This window comes from Copadichromis virginalis, linkage group LG4 (genome assembly GCF_057382275.1).
Source record: "Copadichromis virginalis isolate Kocher_CV1m ecotype Utaka linkage group LG4, C_Virginalis_male_GT1.1, whole genome shotgun sequence".
NCBI classification, from domain to species: domain Eukaryota; kingdom Metazoa; phylum Chordata; class Actinopteri; order Cichliformes; family Cichlidae; genus Copadichromis; species Copadichromis virginalis.
The window spans coordinates 13,668,323-13,684,765 of NC_140621.1; the positions used below are offsets into that span (position 1 = coordinate 13,668,323).

Here is a 16,443-nt window from a genome sequence, read left to right on the forward strand (position 1 = left end):
GCTCTGCAGGACATTATTATTTTTCTACCTGTTTCGAGCCAAGACTATTTCAAATGTTTTAAATAAACCTCTGAACTTGGCACTCTACCTGCATCTTATAGAGAGTCACTGGATGGGACACACCTTTATGGTGTAAGGGGTTGATGATTTCTTGCATAACAGCTTAATGTGGAATAAAGTTATGATTTCAAATAGAATATCATTACTTTCATTTTGACTGAGAAGTAGACTTTGATTCGTTGGTATTTTATGGTGAGGCTGAGAAGCAATGCAACGAGGAAGCAATTAAACTATTACATTTAAGGATACTGCGATTTTTATATCACTAAAACACACGTGTGTTAACACACGAACCGCCTAAAGTGTGTTAAGACAATTGCGCTTTAAAAGTTTGAGAAGCAATACAATGAACGGTCTCAGCGCGCCATCTAGTGGTCAGTATACTTTAATGCTTCATAAAACGTCCTGATCAGGGATAAAGCTTCGATAAATTCACCCCTTTAACAAAATGTAAAATGAAAGTATTTTAAAATGTGCGTATTTACTTTCAGCAATGAAAATTAATCAGCTACACTTACTCAAACACTGGACCTATGTAGTATTTTGAGAGTACATCAAGTAAATGGTTCATTTTTCAGCTACGTTTCAATGAAATATTGTAGTTTTAACAGTGATACTTATCTGAACATTATACTCGTTATCCAAAATAATCCAAAGCCTGGCTCTCAGTCATTTATTCATTCATGAAGCTAAAACCTTTTTGTGATTAAAGATTCTTTATTAAATAAATTTTGGGGGATTTTCTTAGCCTTGATAATATTTTAATGGTTGAAAGTTTATTGCAACTTTTTAGTAGTTAATCTGTGTTTTATTCTTGTAATCTGGGGACAAAGTGTTCAAATGACCACAGCTTTAAGGTGCATATCCAAAGAATCTTTTTATTTGATGTCAGTGAAGCAAACTAACATATTTACAAAGCACAACAATTTAAAAGCACGGAACAATGACTCACCTTTGCGCTTGTCTGTTATTTAGTTAAGAGTTCGTCAAATTCACATTTATATTAAATTATGCTCATTAAAGTAGCGTTATAGTGCATGAGAGCTTCATAAGGAGGATCTCAGGTGGGGGAAAAACAAGGTCAGGAGATTCTACTTTCCAGGCTTTCACTGTAGATTATTTCCGATCAGCCAGCCTCTGTAGGAGGGCGATGACTGTGTCCTGTTTGGAGGAGAGCAGCTCCAGGGCCGTGGCTATCCTTCCTAGGGACTCGGACATTCGCACCTCCCTCCTCTCGCGCCTCTTCTCTCTGGCTTCAACCCTGCGGCGAGCCACTCGATCGAGGTAGGCCTGCTCCTCCTGTCGCTTCAGAATCTCCTGGAACATAGTGCAGCCGCCTTGCTCCGCTTTCGCCTTCTGGTTCTGTCCTTCAGTTCCAGACACAGTTGTTGTAGACAAAGAGGTGGCAGCAGAGGAAGTGAGGCAGGAGGACGTGAGGGGGAATGAAGAGGAGAGGCCGAGGAGATTCTGGCTTTGGGTGAGCGATGTTGTACTCAGGCGAAAAGGGATGACACCTGATGAGATGGATGGAGCTTTGCGGCTCGTGTAGCCCAGTGTGTTGAGGTCTGTGTTACTGGCGGAGATGAGGGAAGGGGATGTGGTGGCTGTTTCTGTAAAACAAGGCGAGGTGATAAAAGAAGGAGCCGGCACAATGGTGGCTGGGTGAATACTGGTAGTAACAATGTCACCATTGAGGACGATCAGGGGCTTGTGGTCTGGAGCATTAGCTGAGCTAATGGTCGCTGCAGTCACCGACGTACTGGCAGCGCTGCCAGCACTGGAGCCCAGACTTACTGAGTCCACACCACCAGCACCAGCACCAGCAACAGCAGCAAAGTCACTGCTAGGACGGATGATGGTGGACGTCGGCTGTGGAAGCTGCAGGGGCTTTGCAGCGATCTTAGCCAAAGGAGCAGGCAGTGTAGAAACCGTGCTGCCGCCTTTGTTTCGTTTGTTGTTGACGATCTGAGTGCCAATGGTGTCGCAGAGGGTGGCGTCCATCAACTAGAGTGGAACAAGACACACACAGAGATATGGAGAAAGTACACCAATGAATACATCAAACAGCATTGTAATCCATGTCTTACAAATACCAGTTAACAATGTAACCGTATGCTGTCTTAAACCTTGTTACTTTATGTTATAATCCTAGTTATTTCTGCTGTACTTCCTCACAGTTGTTCAGATTAAACATCCCTGTACAAGAAGAGTAAGGATTTGGGGGTGACAGGGTCATGGGCAGCCAAGGGGGACTGATCAGGCCGGGAACGAAAGCTGGGCCCATGTGGTCTGATCCAACAGATGAGCTACTGTAGCTCCAATTGCAAAAAAAAGTTAATACTAATTCTGATAGAAAGGTGTCAGAATACACAGTGCATCACAGTTTGTTGCATATGGGGCTGCGTGGCCACAGACCAGAAGGTGCCCTGGTCTGAGAGGTCTAGTGGAGCCCATGGTCAGGGATGTTTTGGCAGCAAAAGGGGAAAAACACAATATTAGGCAAGTGGTTATAATGTTATAGCTGGTGGTATATCGCCAACAGCAGAAGAATGCTTCTGATTTCTAGCCAGTAACCCTGAGTTTTGAATTTTGTAAGATAGACTAGGCCTGTACTCTACATCGACCACACCTTCCAAAATATATAAAGCAGCCGTTTCTTCTTTCTGCACAATTTTTATATATATATATATAGACACACACACACACACACACACACACATTATCCACAGATGCAGAGTGCAGCTGTTAAACTCTGAGTGGATGATGATTATTGGTGGCTGCGTTTGAGGTCAGTTACATTTGTCCTGAGGGGAAATTCACATTTCCACAACTGGAAATTTCAAGCGTCTCACTCTATAGTATGTCCAGCTGTGAGGTTTACTTAAATCAGTACTTAATGTCAGCAACTATTTTTTATCCCCAGGTTTGTCTTCCCGTTAGACTCACATCAAAGAACTCCCAAGACGTCTTAGCATGTCCCGTCTCCCGGCTGCGGTCTTTAACCCTCTTGTATGTCACAATGAGGTTGTTCCACTTGCGACGGATTTTCTCAACAGGCAGTATGTGCCCCTTGGAGGCCATCTCCTCTTGGACACTCTGGAAGAGCTGCGAGCGTTCCCGAGTCTCATAGAGACCCCAGCGACGCCCGACGGCCTCAATCAGACACAGAACGGCTTTGGAAGAGAAATCCGAGCCAGAGCAAAGCGTCTTCTCGGCAGGGGGCATTACTGAAGCTGGGGGAGAAAGAAAGCCACTTGTGGTGTCACTTCATATGTAAGATAAATGGGTTAAACTGGGGAAAATCTTATATGCATACAGTTGTTATCAAATGTTTAGATCCACTCATCATGGGCGGGAATATCCTGGTAATTCTGGAATTTTAATGATTTCTTTGAACTGCTTTTCCAGGGTAGACTTACTGCACAAGTTTGAATTTATTTTGGATTTTATCTAAAACATCTAAAACACACAGTCAGTAGTAAACATACAGGTGCAAATATATAAATATACTCAATTAATTCTTTTAATAAGTGAAAATTCTATAAAGCTTGAGAAAGCTATTAGTGACTGACTATAACTGGTAGTTTCCCTTTGCCGTCATGAAAAGGATTTGTTTGATAGCACTCACAGGTTTGAACAATACAAGACACTTATGTACAGATACCAAATACTGTGCATAAGTGTGAGTTATTTGGATGTGTCAGCACTTTGCTAAGGTCTGGAAAAAGACCCAAACTGTCAACCTCAAATGAGAGAAAAGTGGTCAGGATGTTTAGGAACAATCCAGGAACAACCAGTGCTCACACACCAGCATCACTGTCCACAGTGAAACGAGTTTCACATTGCCATGGACTGAGAGGGTGCCGACCAAGATAAAAGCATCTGGTCAAAAATCCGCACCTTCAAGCTTATCTGAAATTTGCAGCTGCCCACATGGACAATCCAAATGTCTTCTGGAGAAAAGCTTCGTTGCCAGACGAGACAAAGATTGAGCCACAATCAGGTATGTTTGGAGGAGTAAAGGTGAGGCTTTGAAATCTAAGAGCCCTGTGCTAGCTGTCAAGCATAGTGCTGGTAGATTCTGACTCTGGGGCTGTTTTGCTACCAGGGGTAAATCAGGATTTGAGGTAAAACCTGAAAATAGAATCTCCAGTTCTGTCCAAGTTTGAACATACAGTTGAAACTTGGACCCAGTTGAATGTTCCAACTGGACAATGATCCCAGGCACACAGATAAACTGGTTTTGGAATAGATACAGTAGACAAACATTAAGCTTCTGGGATGACCTTCCCAAAGCCCCGACCTCAACCCTGCTGAACTTCTGTGGACAACACTTAGAAGCTGAGTCTGTGCCACGAAACCAACAGATTTAAATGAATTCTACCAATTCTGCAAAGAAGACTGGTCAAATATCCAGCCAGGATTATGTCAGAAGCTTGTTAATGCTGGTCGAGGTGCAAGTTGCAAAGAGACATTAGTGGGGGTGTGTGTAAATATTTGAGCCCATATGTAATGTTTGATCCTGTGTAGGTTGATGAGTGGATGTAAACCTATGACCACAACTGTATTTGCAGATACAGAAAAACTGCATTTTCTGCATCTGTAATTCCTAGTGAGAGATTTTCAACATTTCTGTTTTCCCTCTTGTCGTTGGTTTGACGTGTGCAGGGGTTAGTTTCAACAGCCAGAGTCAGAATTTAGCAACATTTGATGAGCTATCAAACACCCCAACAGATGCCCATCAAATCTGATCAAAACACACACAATCCCAGTGATGCAGAAACTTTATTAATTGTGAAGGATAAGAACTGAATGGCTAAGACTTGAACCCTAGTTTTTGTGGACTTTTTCAGGTGCATGAAATAGGCACAAAATACATGGTGTATCAAAAAGAATCATCTGATTTCAGAAGGCTATATGTTTTTTTAACTATTAGACATAGAAGCTAACTATTCATGCATTTATTACTTCCAGGCTGAACTACTGTAATTCATTATTATCAGAATGTCCAAAAAACTCACTGAAAAGCCTTCAGCTAATCCAAAATGCTGCAGCAAGAGTCCTGACAGGGACTAGAAAGAGAGAGATCATATTTCTCCTGTTTTGGCTTCCCTTCATTGGCTTCCTGTTAAATCCAGAATTGAATTCAAAATCCTGCTCCTCACATACAAGGTCTTAAATAATCAGGCCCCATCTTATCTCAATGACCTTGTAGTACCATATCACCCTATTAGAGCACTTCGCTCTTGCTCTGCAGGCCTACTTGTTGTTCCTAGAGTATTTAAAAGTAGAATGGGAGGCAGAGCCTTCAGTTTTCAGGCCCCTCTTCTGTGGAACCAGCTTCCAGTTTGGATTCGGGAGACAGACACTATCTCTACTTTCAAGATTAGGCTTAAAACTTTCCTTTTTGCTAAAGCATATAGTTAGGGCTGGACCAGGTGACCCTGAATCCTCCCTTAGTTATGCTGCAAAACACATAGGCTGCCGGGGGATTCCCATGATGCACTGAGTTTTTCCTTTCCAGTCACCTTTCTCACTCACTATGTGTTAATAGACCTCTCTGCATTGAATCATATCTGTTATTAATCTCTGTCTCTCTTCCACAGCATGTCTTTTATCCTGTCTTCCTTCTCTCACCCCAACCGGTCGCAGCAGATGGCCCCGCCCCTCCCTGAGCCTGGTTCTGCCGGAGGTTTCTTCCTGTTAAAAGGGAGTTTTTCCTTCCCACTGTCGCCAAAGTGCTTGCTCATAGGGGGTCATATGATTGTTGGGTTTTTCTCTGTATCTATGAAGCGCCTTATGTTGTGATTTGGCGCTATATAAATAAAATTGAATTGAATTGAATAGAAGCTTCCAGTAAATTTTAAAATGCAAATGTAAAGTTATATACACAAAATTTACAATGTTGACAAGTGCTTAATATGCCCACCTCCAGACCAGCATCCAATTTCAAAATGCTTTAATTCCACAATCATTCACCTAAAGAAACACGTAGTGGCTGCAGTGACTCCAGACATGCTCATGGGATGAGTTTGGCATATGCTGGGTATCCACGGGGGGACTTATTGAGCACTTGTGCACACTGTAAGTTTATATTCAGCCATTACTTGAATAAAAGTATAGCCAGAAAAAGCATACCCGGATAGAAAAGCCCAATAAAACACTATCAGTCATGGACTCACCTCCCTAGAGTCTGGACCTCAACATTGTTGAAGCAGTGTGAGATCATCTTCACAAAGAGCAGAACAAAAAGCGGTCAGCATCCAAAGACAGCTTTAAACATTCTTCAAGAAGCCTGCAGAACTATTCCTGAAGACTACTTAAAGAAATGAGAACAAAGCTGCATAAGAGAGTTCAGACTGTGTCGAAGAAAAAAGGTGGTCGTACCAAATATTGATTTTAAAACTCTGTATTGTATTTCCATGTATATGTCCGCATATCCTTGCATTTACTTTTTTTCCTAGTAAAATATAAAGAAAAAGTGGTTGGCCGAGACTTTTGTGTAGTACTTTAAATATTGTTTTCATTAGCATTTTTACAGTTCTGTTATCTGATTAAATATGAGATCAATGAGATGATATCAGATGACTATATTTTCTAACTATGGACAGAAAAATTTGTATGAAAATTATTTTTGTTAATTAAATCACTTCGATATATCATCTGTCACACATTTGAATGATAAATCACTAACACAGTAAAAGCTCATCTATTTCTTTTTCTTAGAAAGACCTGGTATTTTTCCTGGAATAATTGGAAAAATCTTAAAAGACACCACAATCAAAATGATTCCTATAACACAAAGCCATTTAGCTGCTACCCCAAGATTGCAACATAACAGTAGACACAATACAGCCAGTAACAGGATGCGCTTCATGAGGTAGGACATGCTGTACAACTCCCCCTCTGCATCTTTTCTTGCCCTTTCCTCCTCTTTTCTCCACAGCTTTGTCTTCATCTTCTTTAGCTCTTCATCCTTGTAATGCTCCCTCAGATTTCCCTCCTTTTTGCTGATTTCTTCATCTCTCTCTGCAAGGATGCTTTCCTGTCTTTTTCTGATTTTCCTCTCCTTCTCAGGATACAGCTCTGTCTTGTAGTAACTACCTCCATTCAGGGCCACCAGGGTCTCGATCTTCTCCATAAAAGTTGTGACCTGCTTCTGGTCCTCCGGGGTTTTGTTGTTGAAGACGTGGAAGCCACCGCTACACTTGCGTATGAAGTTGCGGAGGTTCTCGTCACTCTCAGTAATGATGTTGTTTATTGTTTTGTCTTCCAGGCGATCCCCGTGGGTGAACAGCACGATGGTGTAGTCCCACACTCTTGGGCCAAACTTTGCTTCAATCAGCGTGTGGGTGTCTTGGTCTTCCTGAGTCAGCCTTCCTAAAGGAATAACATATGCAAAGACGTGGGGTCCTGGTTCCTGGAGTTTCAGGCGTTGAAGAATCTCTCGGATGATGTCCTCCTTGTTGCTTCCCTTCTCGAAAAGCCCAGGTGTGTCAATCACATCAACAGGTACATCTCCAACCACCGCGGACTCTTTTTCACAGTGAACAGTGATGCCGACCAGCTTCATCTCTGAACAGAACACCATTTTATTGAGGATGGTGTTCCCACTCGAGCTCTTGCCTGCACCACATTTTCCAAGAAGCATGATCCTCAACGGCTCTGTCAACCCAACAAAAAGCATTTTTAAACACTATTCAGAGTTCATGAAAGTTGTTGTGCCCTTCATTCTGACTTCTGATATTATTATTGTTTATTTGTAGAAATTCGTAGCTTTCACATATTAGCCCAGACTGTTGCATCCCAGGGCACAAACAGTATGAACTTTTTTATTATGTTCTTACATTGTGGCAAATGCAAAGCATTTTGGCATTTGTTGATGAATAAAATAAAAAGTAAAGATTAATACACTGTATGTTGTCTCATGTTACCATTTGTGGTTTGTTGTGTTTTTATATGCCTGTTGAAATAGTTTTCAAAAAATAGAATTTTGTATGATTAACCAAAATGATCCAGGCATTAATGATTCTTTTACTGCAGAAATTGCTATTACGAAATTTAACTACTAATTTCAGTCATGTTATACTGATATTTTTCTGGTTATTTTCCATAACTTGGTAGCTTTTTGGCAACAGATTCGCTACTGAGCAGAGATCCAAGAGACAACAGGCTCCAGGTGGCCAAGCCGAGACGTGTACGGCGAAAGTCAAAGTTCATTTAGAGAATAGAAAAGAGACTCAAAAAGTGACCTAAAACTATCAAGGTAAATATGTTACAAAATGTGAGAGCTTGAAAATTTTTAGTTATATATAACAACCAGCTGTACGTTCATGCCCTATCCTCTCATATAAAAGGCATAAAGAGAACTCTTATTTATAGCTGTGATTAGAAGTTTATATTCACTCATCGTGGGCATGAATATCATGGTAATTTGGGGGCATTTAACTGTTTTTTTAATTGTTCTTTCTCCAAGGTGAAATGATTGTACAGCATACATATTTAAAGTTGAATTTCGTTTGGATTTTCTTGAATCTGCACAGGGTCAAAAGTTTACATACAGGGTCAAATATAAAGGTACATGCCTGCTAATCTTTTCTTAACAAGTTGCACCTCAACCAGAAACTTTTGGTAGTCATCAACAAGTATCAATAAGTATTCCGGCTGAATGTTTGACCGCTCTTCTTTTCAGAGCTGGTTATTAAATTTATTTGGTTTGTTGGCAAAGAACCGGGTTTTAAGCACAGTCTTGTTGTTGGCGACTGAAAGTCTCTGATTGAAGTGCAACTTGCTCAGAGTCATTTAACCAAATATCACTGAGTGTATGTATATATTTCAGTTTCTATGTATCCTTTTCACACAGGGTCAAATATTTAGGTATATAAGCAGGATGCAGATGCAGGCAAAGCAGACAAAAGTAAAACGACGCCTTTGTTCCAAAGATATGTACACTTTTCACCCTGTGTGGATTGGAGAAAATCCCAAAGAAAATCAGACTTGTACACCTAACTCTTTGTTTGTTTTTAGGTCATTAAAGATGTACAATCATTCCACCCTTGGAAATGAAGAGTCTCTTGGTTTTGTGATGTACAGTTAGATTTGCAATCAGTGATTGGTTTAGCTGTGATGTAGAGTGAGATGAGAAGAGGTAAAAGCAGTAAAAGCAGAACACAGCGGCAGACAACACAGACAAAAGTAAAGAGAAGCCTTTATTATAAAGATACAAAGACTCTAACGAGCAGATAGGTGGGAATAAGGAGCACGAGAAACGAGATGCAGACATTAAATGAACATTACATCAACATTAGAGGCTAAAAGTGTACTTCTCAAAATCACTGTTTGCTAACTCAGTGTTTGTGTGTTAGTTAAACACACACACACACACACACACACACACACACACACACACACACACTTACAGGAAGAAGGCAGATAAAAATAGTCACTGCAATCTTGTTTGTTTTTTTATGAAAGTACTGTAAAAAACATTATAAAAGTTCTGTGGTTTTGTTTCCCCACATTGGAAGCTTATATTTTAGAGAATGGCTTCAATCTTCAAACATCTGAAATAAGCCCGATAAACTGCAGTAGCCAACAGCTCAGCTAAGGCACCACTATGACGCACACTGCTCTCTTTTTCTTTCTACATGTGTCAGTTGAACAAAGGAAGACACGTGATTAAGAGCACGCTGTGACAGTAAGAAGGAAACGCCGTCCAACGACACCCACAGGGGCAAAAAAACATACAAAAAACTAAACAGAAAAACATTAAACTAAAAACTTTTAACTCAGCAGCATTTCCATATTTCATACTGACCCTGCTCCTGCTCACTTTCTGCTGGACCAGGTATGCTGTCAGCGGCCTGAGTGCTCATGGTGGACGAAGACAGAAGTATCACCAAAATTCAAAACTCAAAGTCTGTTAGGTGAAGCTTCTTTCATCACAACTTCCTCGGTGCTTTCTGTTTTAAACTGAGGGTGGGGCTCTACAGCCAAGTCACATACTGGCTGCACTACGAGAATACCGCATCCACCAAGTTACAGTCAAGTCCACATACGCTGAATAATTAGGTCAGCAGCGACAATCGGCCGCTCTGCAGGACATTATTATTTTTTCTACCTGTTTCGAGCCAAGACTATTTCAAATGTTTTAAATAAACCTCTGAACTTGGCACTCTACCTGCATCTTATAGAGAGTCACTGGATGGGACACACCTTTATGGTGTAAGGGGTTGATGATTTCTTGCATAAGAGCTTAATGTGGAATAAAGTTATGATTTCAAATAGAATATCATTACTTTCATTTTGACTGAGAAGTAGACTTTGATTCGTTGGTATTTTATGGTGAGGCTGAGAAGCAATGCAACGAGGAAACAATTAAACTATTACATTTAAGGATACTGCGATTTTTATATCACTAAAACACACGTGTGTTAACACACGAACCGCCTAAAGTGTGTTAAGACAATTGCGCTTTAAAAGTTTGAGAAGCAATACAATGAACGGTCTCAGCGCGCCATCTAGTGGTCAGTATACTTTAATGCTTCATAAAACGTCCTGATCAGGGATAAAGCTTCGATAAATTCACCCCTTTAACAAAATGTAAAATGAAAGTATTTTAAAATGTGCGTATTTACTTTCAGCAATGAAAATTAATCAGCTACACTTACTCAAACACTGGACCTATGTAGTATTTTGAGAGTACATCAAGTAAATGGTTCATTTTTCAGCTACGTTTCAATGAAATATTGTAGTTTTAACAGTAATACTTATCTGAACATTATACTCGTTATCCAAAATAATCCAAAGCCTGGCTCTCAGTCATTTATTCATTCATGAAGCTAAAACCTTTTTGTGATTAAAGATTCTTTATTAAATAAATTTTGGGGGATTTTCTTAGCCTTGATAATATTTTAATGGTTGAAAGTTTATTGCAACTTTTTAGTAGTTAATCTGTGTTTTATTCTTGCAATCTGGGGACAAAGTGTTCAAATGACCACAGCTTTAAGGTGCATATCCAAAGAATCTTTTTATTTGATGTCAGTGAAGCAAACTAACATATTTACAAAGCACAACAATTTAAAAGCACGGAACAATGACTCACCTTTGCGCTTGTCTGTTATTTAGTTAAGAGTTCGTCAAATTCACATTTATATTAAATTATGCTCATTAAAGTAGCGTTATAGTGCATGAGAGCTTCATAAGGAGGATCTCAGGTGGGGGAAAAACAACGTCAGGAGATTCTACTTTCCAGGCTTTCACTGTAGATTATTTCCGATCAGCCAGCCTCTGTAGGAGGGCGATGACTGTGTCCTGTTTGGAGGAGAGCAGCTCCAGGGCCGTGGCTATCCTTCCTAGGGACTCGGACATTCGCACCTCCCTCCTCTCGCGCCTCTTCTCTCTGGCTTCAACCCTGCGGCGAGCCACTCGATCGAGGTAGGCCTGCTCCTCCTGTCGCTTCAGAATCTCCTGGAACATAGTGGAGCCGCCTTGCTCCGCTTTCGCCTTCTGGTTCTGTCCTTCAGTTCCAGACACAGTTGTTGTAGACAAAGAGGTGGCAGCAGAGGAAGTGAGGCAGGAGGACGTGAGGGGGAATGAAGAGGAGAGGCCGAGGAGATTCTGGCTTTGGGTGAGCGATGTTGTACTCAGGCGAAAAGGGATGACACCTGATGAGATGGATGGAGCTTTGCGGCTCGTGTAGCCCAGTGTGTTGAGGTCTGTGTTACTGGCGGAGATGAGGGAAGGGGATGTGGTGGCTGTTTCTGTAAAACAAGGCGAGGTGATAAAAGAAGGAGCCGGCACAATGGTGGCTGGGTGAATACTGGTAGTAACAATGTCACCATTGAGGACGATCAGGGGCTTGTGGTCTGGAGCATTAGCTGAGCTAATGGTCGCTGCAGTCACCGACGTACTGGCAGCGCTGCCAGCACTGGAGCCCAGACTTACTGAGTCCACACCACCAGCACCAGCACCAGCAACAGCAGCAAAGTCACTGCTAGGACGGATGATGGTGGACGTCGGCTGTGGGAGCTGCAGGGGCTTTGCAGCGATCTTAGCCAAAGGAGCAGGCAGTGTAGAAACCGTGCTGCCGCCTTTGTTTCGTTTGTTGTTGACGATCTGAGTGCCAATGGTGTCGCAGAGGGTGGCGTCCATCAACTAGAGTGGAACAAGACACACACAGAGATATGGAGAAAGTACACCAATGAATACATCAAACAGCATTGTAATCCATGTCTTACAAATACCAGTTAACAATGTAACCGTATGCTGTCTTAAACCTTGTTACTTTATGTTATAATCCTAGTTATTTCTGCTGTACTTCCTCACAGTTGTTCAGATTAAACATCCCTGTACAAGAAGAGTAAGGATTTGGGGGTGACAGGGTCATGGGCAGCCAAGGGGGACTGATCAGGCCGGGAACGAAAGCTGGGCCCATGTGGTCTGATCCAACAGATGAGCTACTGTAGCTCCAATTGCAAAAAAAAGTTAATACTAATTCTGATAGAAAGGTGCCAGAATACACAGTGCATCACAGTTTGTTGCATATGGGGCTGCGTGGCCACAGACCAGAAGGTGCCCTGGTCTGAGAGGTCTAGTGGAGCCCATGGTCAGGGATGTTTTGGCAGCAAAAGGGGAAAAACACAATATTAGGCAAGTGGTTATAATGTTATAGCTGGTGGTATATCGCCAACAGCAGAAGAATGCTTCTGATTTCTAGCCAGTAACCCTGAGTTTTGAATTTTGTAAGATAGACTAGGCCTGTACTCTACATCGACCACACCTTCCAAAATATATAAAGCAGCCGTTTCTTCTTTCTGCACAATTTTTATATATATATATAGACACACACACACACACATTATCCACAGATGCAGAGTGCAGCTGTTAAACTCTGAGTGGATGATGATTATTGATGGCTGCGTTTGAGGTCAGTTACATTTGTCCTGAGGGGAAATTCACATTTCTACAACTGGAAATTTCAAGCGTCTCACTCTATAGTATGTCCAGCTGTGAGGTTTACTTAAATCAGTACTTAATGTCAGCAACTATTTTTTATCCCCAGGTTTGTCTTCCCGTTAGACTCACATCAAAGAACTCCCAAGACGTCTTAGCATGTCCCGTCTCCCGGCTGCGGTCTTTAACCCTCTTGTATGTCACAATGAGGTTGTTCCACTTGCGACGGATTTTCTCAACAGGCAGTATGTGCCCCTTGGAGGCCATCTCCTCTTGGACACTCTGGAAGAGCTGCGAGCGTTCCCGAGTCTCATAGAGACCCCAGCGACGCCCGACGGCCTCAATCAGACACAGAACGGCTTTGGAAGAGAAATCCGAGCCAGAGCAAAGCGTCTTCTCGGAAGGAGCAGGGGGCATTACTGAAGCTGGGGGAGAAAGAAAGCCACTTGTGGTGTCACTTCATATGTAAGATAAATGGGTTAAACTGGGGAAAATCTTATATGCATACAGTTGTTATCAAATGTTTAGATCCACTCATCATGGGCGTGAATATCCTGGTAATTCTGGAATTTTAATGATTTCTTTGAACTGCTTTTCCAGGGTAGACTTACTGCACAAGTTTGAATTTATTTTGGATTTTATCTAAAACATCTAAAACACACAGTCAGTAGTAAACATACAGGTGCAAATATATAAATATACTCAATTAATTCTTTTAATAAGTGAAAATTCTATAAAGCTTGAGAAAGCTATTAGTGACTGACTATAACTGGTAGTTTCCCTTTGCCGTCATGAAAAGGATTTGTTTGATAGCACTCACAGGTTTGAACAATACAAGACACTTATGTACAGATACCAAATACTGTGCATAAGTGTGAGTTATTTGGATGTGTCAGCACTTTGCTAAGGTCTGGAAAAAGACCCAAACTGTCAACCTCAAATGAGAGAAAAGTGGTCAGGATGTTTAGGAACAATCCAAGAACAACCAGTGCTCACACACCAGCATCACTGTCCACAGTGAAACGAGTTTCACATTGCCATGGACTGAGAGGGTGCCGACCAAGATAAAAGCATCTGGTCAAAAATCCGCACCTTCAAGCTTATCTGAAATTTGCAGCTGCCCACATGGACAATCCAAATGTCTTCCGGAGAAAAGCTTCGTTGCCAGACGAGACAAAGATTGAGCCCCAATCAGGTATGTTTGGAGGAGTAAAGGTGAGGCTTTGAAATCTAAGAGCCCTGTGCTAGCTGTCAAGCATAGTGCTGGTAGATTCTGACTCTGGGGCTGTTTTGCTACCAGGGGTAAATCAGGATTTGAGGTAAAACCTGAAAATAGAATCTCCAGTTCTGTCCAAGTTTGAACATACAGTTGAAACTTGGACCCAGTTGAATGTTCCAACTGGACAATGATCCCAGGCACACAGATAAACTGGTTTTGGAATAGATACAGTAGACAAACATTAAGCTTCTGGGATGACCTTCCCAAAGCCCCGACCTCAACCCTGCTGAACTTCTGTGGACAACACTTAGAAGCTGAGTCTGTGCCACGAAACCAACAGATTTAAATGAATTCTACCAATTCTGCAAAGAAGACTGGTCAAATATCCAGCCAGGAATATGTCAGAAGCTTGTTAATGCTGGTCGAGGTGCAAGTTGCAAAGAGACATTAGTGGGGGTGTGTGTAAATATTTGAGCCCATATGTAATGTTTGATCCTGTGTAGGTTGATGAGTGGATGTAAACCTATGACCACAACTGTATTTGCAGATACAGAAAAACTGCATTTTCTGCATCTGTAATTCCTAGTGAGAGATTTTCAACATTTCTGTTTTCCCTCTTGTCGTTGGTTTGACGTGTGCGGGGGTTAGTTTCAACAGCCAGAGTCAGAATTTAGCAACATTTGATGAGCTATCAAACACCCCAACAGATGCCCATCAAATCTGATCAAAACACACACAATCCCAGTGATGCAGAAACTTTATTAATTGTGAAGGATAAGAACTGAATGGCTAAGACTTGAACCCTAGTTTTTGTGGACTTTTTCAGGTGCGTGGAATAGGCACAAAATACATGGTGTATCAAAAAGAATCATCTGATTTCAGAAGGCTATATGTTTTTTTTAAACTATTAGACATAGAAGCTTCCAGTAAATTTTAAAATGCAAATGTAAAGTTATATACACAAAATTTACAATGTTGACAAGTGCTTAATATGCCCACCTCCAGACCAGCAGCCAATTTCAAAATGCTTTAATTCCACAATCATTCACCTAAAGAAACACGTAGTGGCTGCAGTGACTCCAGACATGCTCATGGGATGAGTTTGGCATATGCTGTGTATCCACGGGGGGACTTATTGAGCACTTGTGCACACTGTAAGTTTATATTCAGCCATTACTTGCATAAAAGTATAGCCTTTTCTTTTCGATGCACCCTGTGTAATAGCATTTCTATGCAAATGATTAAAAAATGACATGTTTGAATTTTTAGGTTATTCAAATTCCTTTTAACAGTCATGAGATTTAATGTGTATATGTGCGGATACATCATATCATCATTTTATATGAATTATTAAAAGAGGTTAATGTACGCAAGTGTTGCCAGTTATTACTTCTGCCAGAAAGACTTCGGTCAGTCAGGTTATGTGTTTTGTTACATTCTTGCTGGTGCTCTCCTCTCACTTTGAATCTTACTTACCTGGAGCTATCTTCAGGTATGTTTTTCCATCCCCAGATGTGGTGAAGAAACGCTCTGTGCTAACAGGGTCTGATGACAGAGCAGATAAAAGCTACATAATCTACTGAAAAGCAACAGATTCTGAGTGGCCATTAAGAAAACAAAACAAAAAAGGAAGCAAATAAACGAGGCCGAATGGCCATAAATCATCTCAGGTGAGCACTCACACAGTAGTACAGGAGTAGTTGTCGTGGCAGCTTGCAGCTCTGTGTCAGCCAGCTCCTCTGCAGTCTGTTCCCCTCCTCCTCCTCTGCATGCGGTATCTCCGCAGGGCGCAGGCGACTCCTGCCTGCCCAAAAGCAGCGCAGATGCATTTTCATCCACCGCTTCAGTTTTCACATGCAGCGCTGCGACGTGGTTGCTGCCTCCTTGCAGATCTCCCTCCATGGCTGACACAGAAACAGAAAAAAAGGGAAAAGGAGCAGGAGCTGAAGGGAGAGAGCTTGTATTGTCTGCGCAGGCGTTGAATTGAGGAGAAAGTTTGGAGATCTCGGCTGTTAATCGATGATGCAGACTTCAGCGTGAAGTCGTGCAGCCAAAGTCATGACTGATTTAGCTGTGAGCGTGATGGACAAATGCCACCCCCTGCATGTTTTTCCGTGAGGGGCACGGAAATGGCTGCGCTGACCACCTCAGCTCAGCCGACGGATGCGCAGAGCGGCTGCGCAGCTCTCAGCAAGGATTTGCTGCTGGCA

General features: G+C 41.8%; 3 protein-coding genes across 3 annotated transcripts; all 3 read right to left on the bottom strand.

The window, feature by feature from the left end:
• Positions 1-918: 918 nt before the first annotated feature.
• LOC146711004 (uncharacterized) lies at positions 919-5,030 on the bottom strand. Its single transcript, XM_085453679.1, has 2 exons — positions 3,007-5,030; positions 919-2,064 (listed from the first exon to the last, which is right to left on the bottom strand). The coding sequence occupies exons 1-2, from the start codon at positions 3,283-3,285 to the stop codon at positions 1,177-1,179; spliced, it is 1,167 nt and encodes a 388-aa protein (XP_085309805.1). The 5' UTR covers positions 3,286-5,030; the 3' UTR covers positions 919-1,176.
• Positions 5,031-6,164: 1,134 nt separating this feature from the next.
• LOC146711005 (GTPase IMAP family member 7-like) lies at positions 6,165-10,006 on the bottom strand. Its single transcript, XM_085455398.1, has 2 exons — positions 9,878-10,006; positions 6,165-7,725 (listed from the first exon to the last, which is right to left on the bottom strand). Exons 1-2 carry the CDS (start codon positions 9,933-9,935, stop codon positions 6,770-6,772), a joined length of 1,014 nt encoding a protein of 337 aa, XP_085311524.1. The 5' UTR covers positions 9,936-10,006; the 3' UTR covers positions 6,165-6,769.
• A 1,069-nt stretch (positions 10,007-11,075) lies between these two features.
• LOC146711006 (uncharacterized) lies at positions 11,076-16,384 on the bottom strand. Its single transcript, XM_085455399.1, has 4 exons — positions 15,916-16,384; positions 15,710-15,778; positions 13,147-13,439; positions 11,076-12,216 (listed from the first exon to the last, which is right to left on the bottom strand). The coding sequence occupies exons 1-4, from the start codon at positions 16,133-16,135 to the stop codon at positions 11,329-11,331; spliced, it is 1,470 nt and encodes a 489-aa protein (XP_085311525.1). The 5' UTR covers positions 16,136-16,384; the 3' UTR covers positions 11,076-11,328.
• Between the last annotated feature and the right edge of the window lie 59 nt (positions 16,385-16,443).

Excerpts from the sequence above, each read along its gene's own strand:
- LOC146711004 (XM_085453679.1), bottom strand. The coding sequence starts at position 3,285 with ATGCCCCCTGCCGAGAAGACGCTTTGCTCTGGCTCGGATTTCTCTTCC. Across the intron at positions 2,065-3,006 it reads CGTCTTGGGAGTTCTTTGAT|TTGATGGACGCCACCCTCTG; the intron begins GTGAGTCTAACG and ends GTTCCACTCTAG.
- LOC146711005 (XM_085455398.1), bottom strand. The coding sequence starts at position 9,935 with ATGAGCACTCAGGCCGCTGACAGCATACCTGGTCCAGCAGAAAGTGAG. Across the intron at positions 7,726-9,877 it reads AGAAAGTGAGCAGGAGCAGG|AGCCGTTGAGGATCATGCTT; the intron begins GTCAGTATGAAA and ends TTGGGTTGACAG.
- LOC146711006 (XM_085455399.1), bottom strand. The coding sequence starts at position 16,135 with ATGGAGGGAGATCTGCAAGGAGGCAGCAACCACGTCGCAGCGCTGCAT. Across the intron at positions 13,440-15,709 it reads ATACCTGAAGATAGCTCCAG|CTTCAGTAATGCCCCCTGCT; the intron begins GTAAGTAAGATT and ends TTTCTCCCCCAG. Across the intron at positions 12,217-13,146 it reads CGTCTTGGGAGTTCTTTGAT|TTGATGGACGCCACCCTCTG; the intron begins GTGAGTCTAACG and ends GTTCCACTCTAG.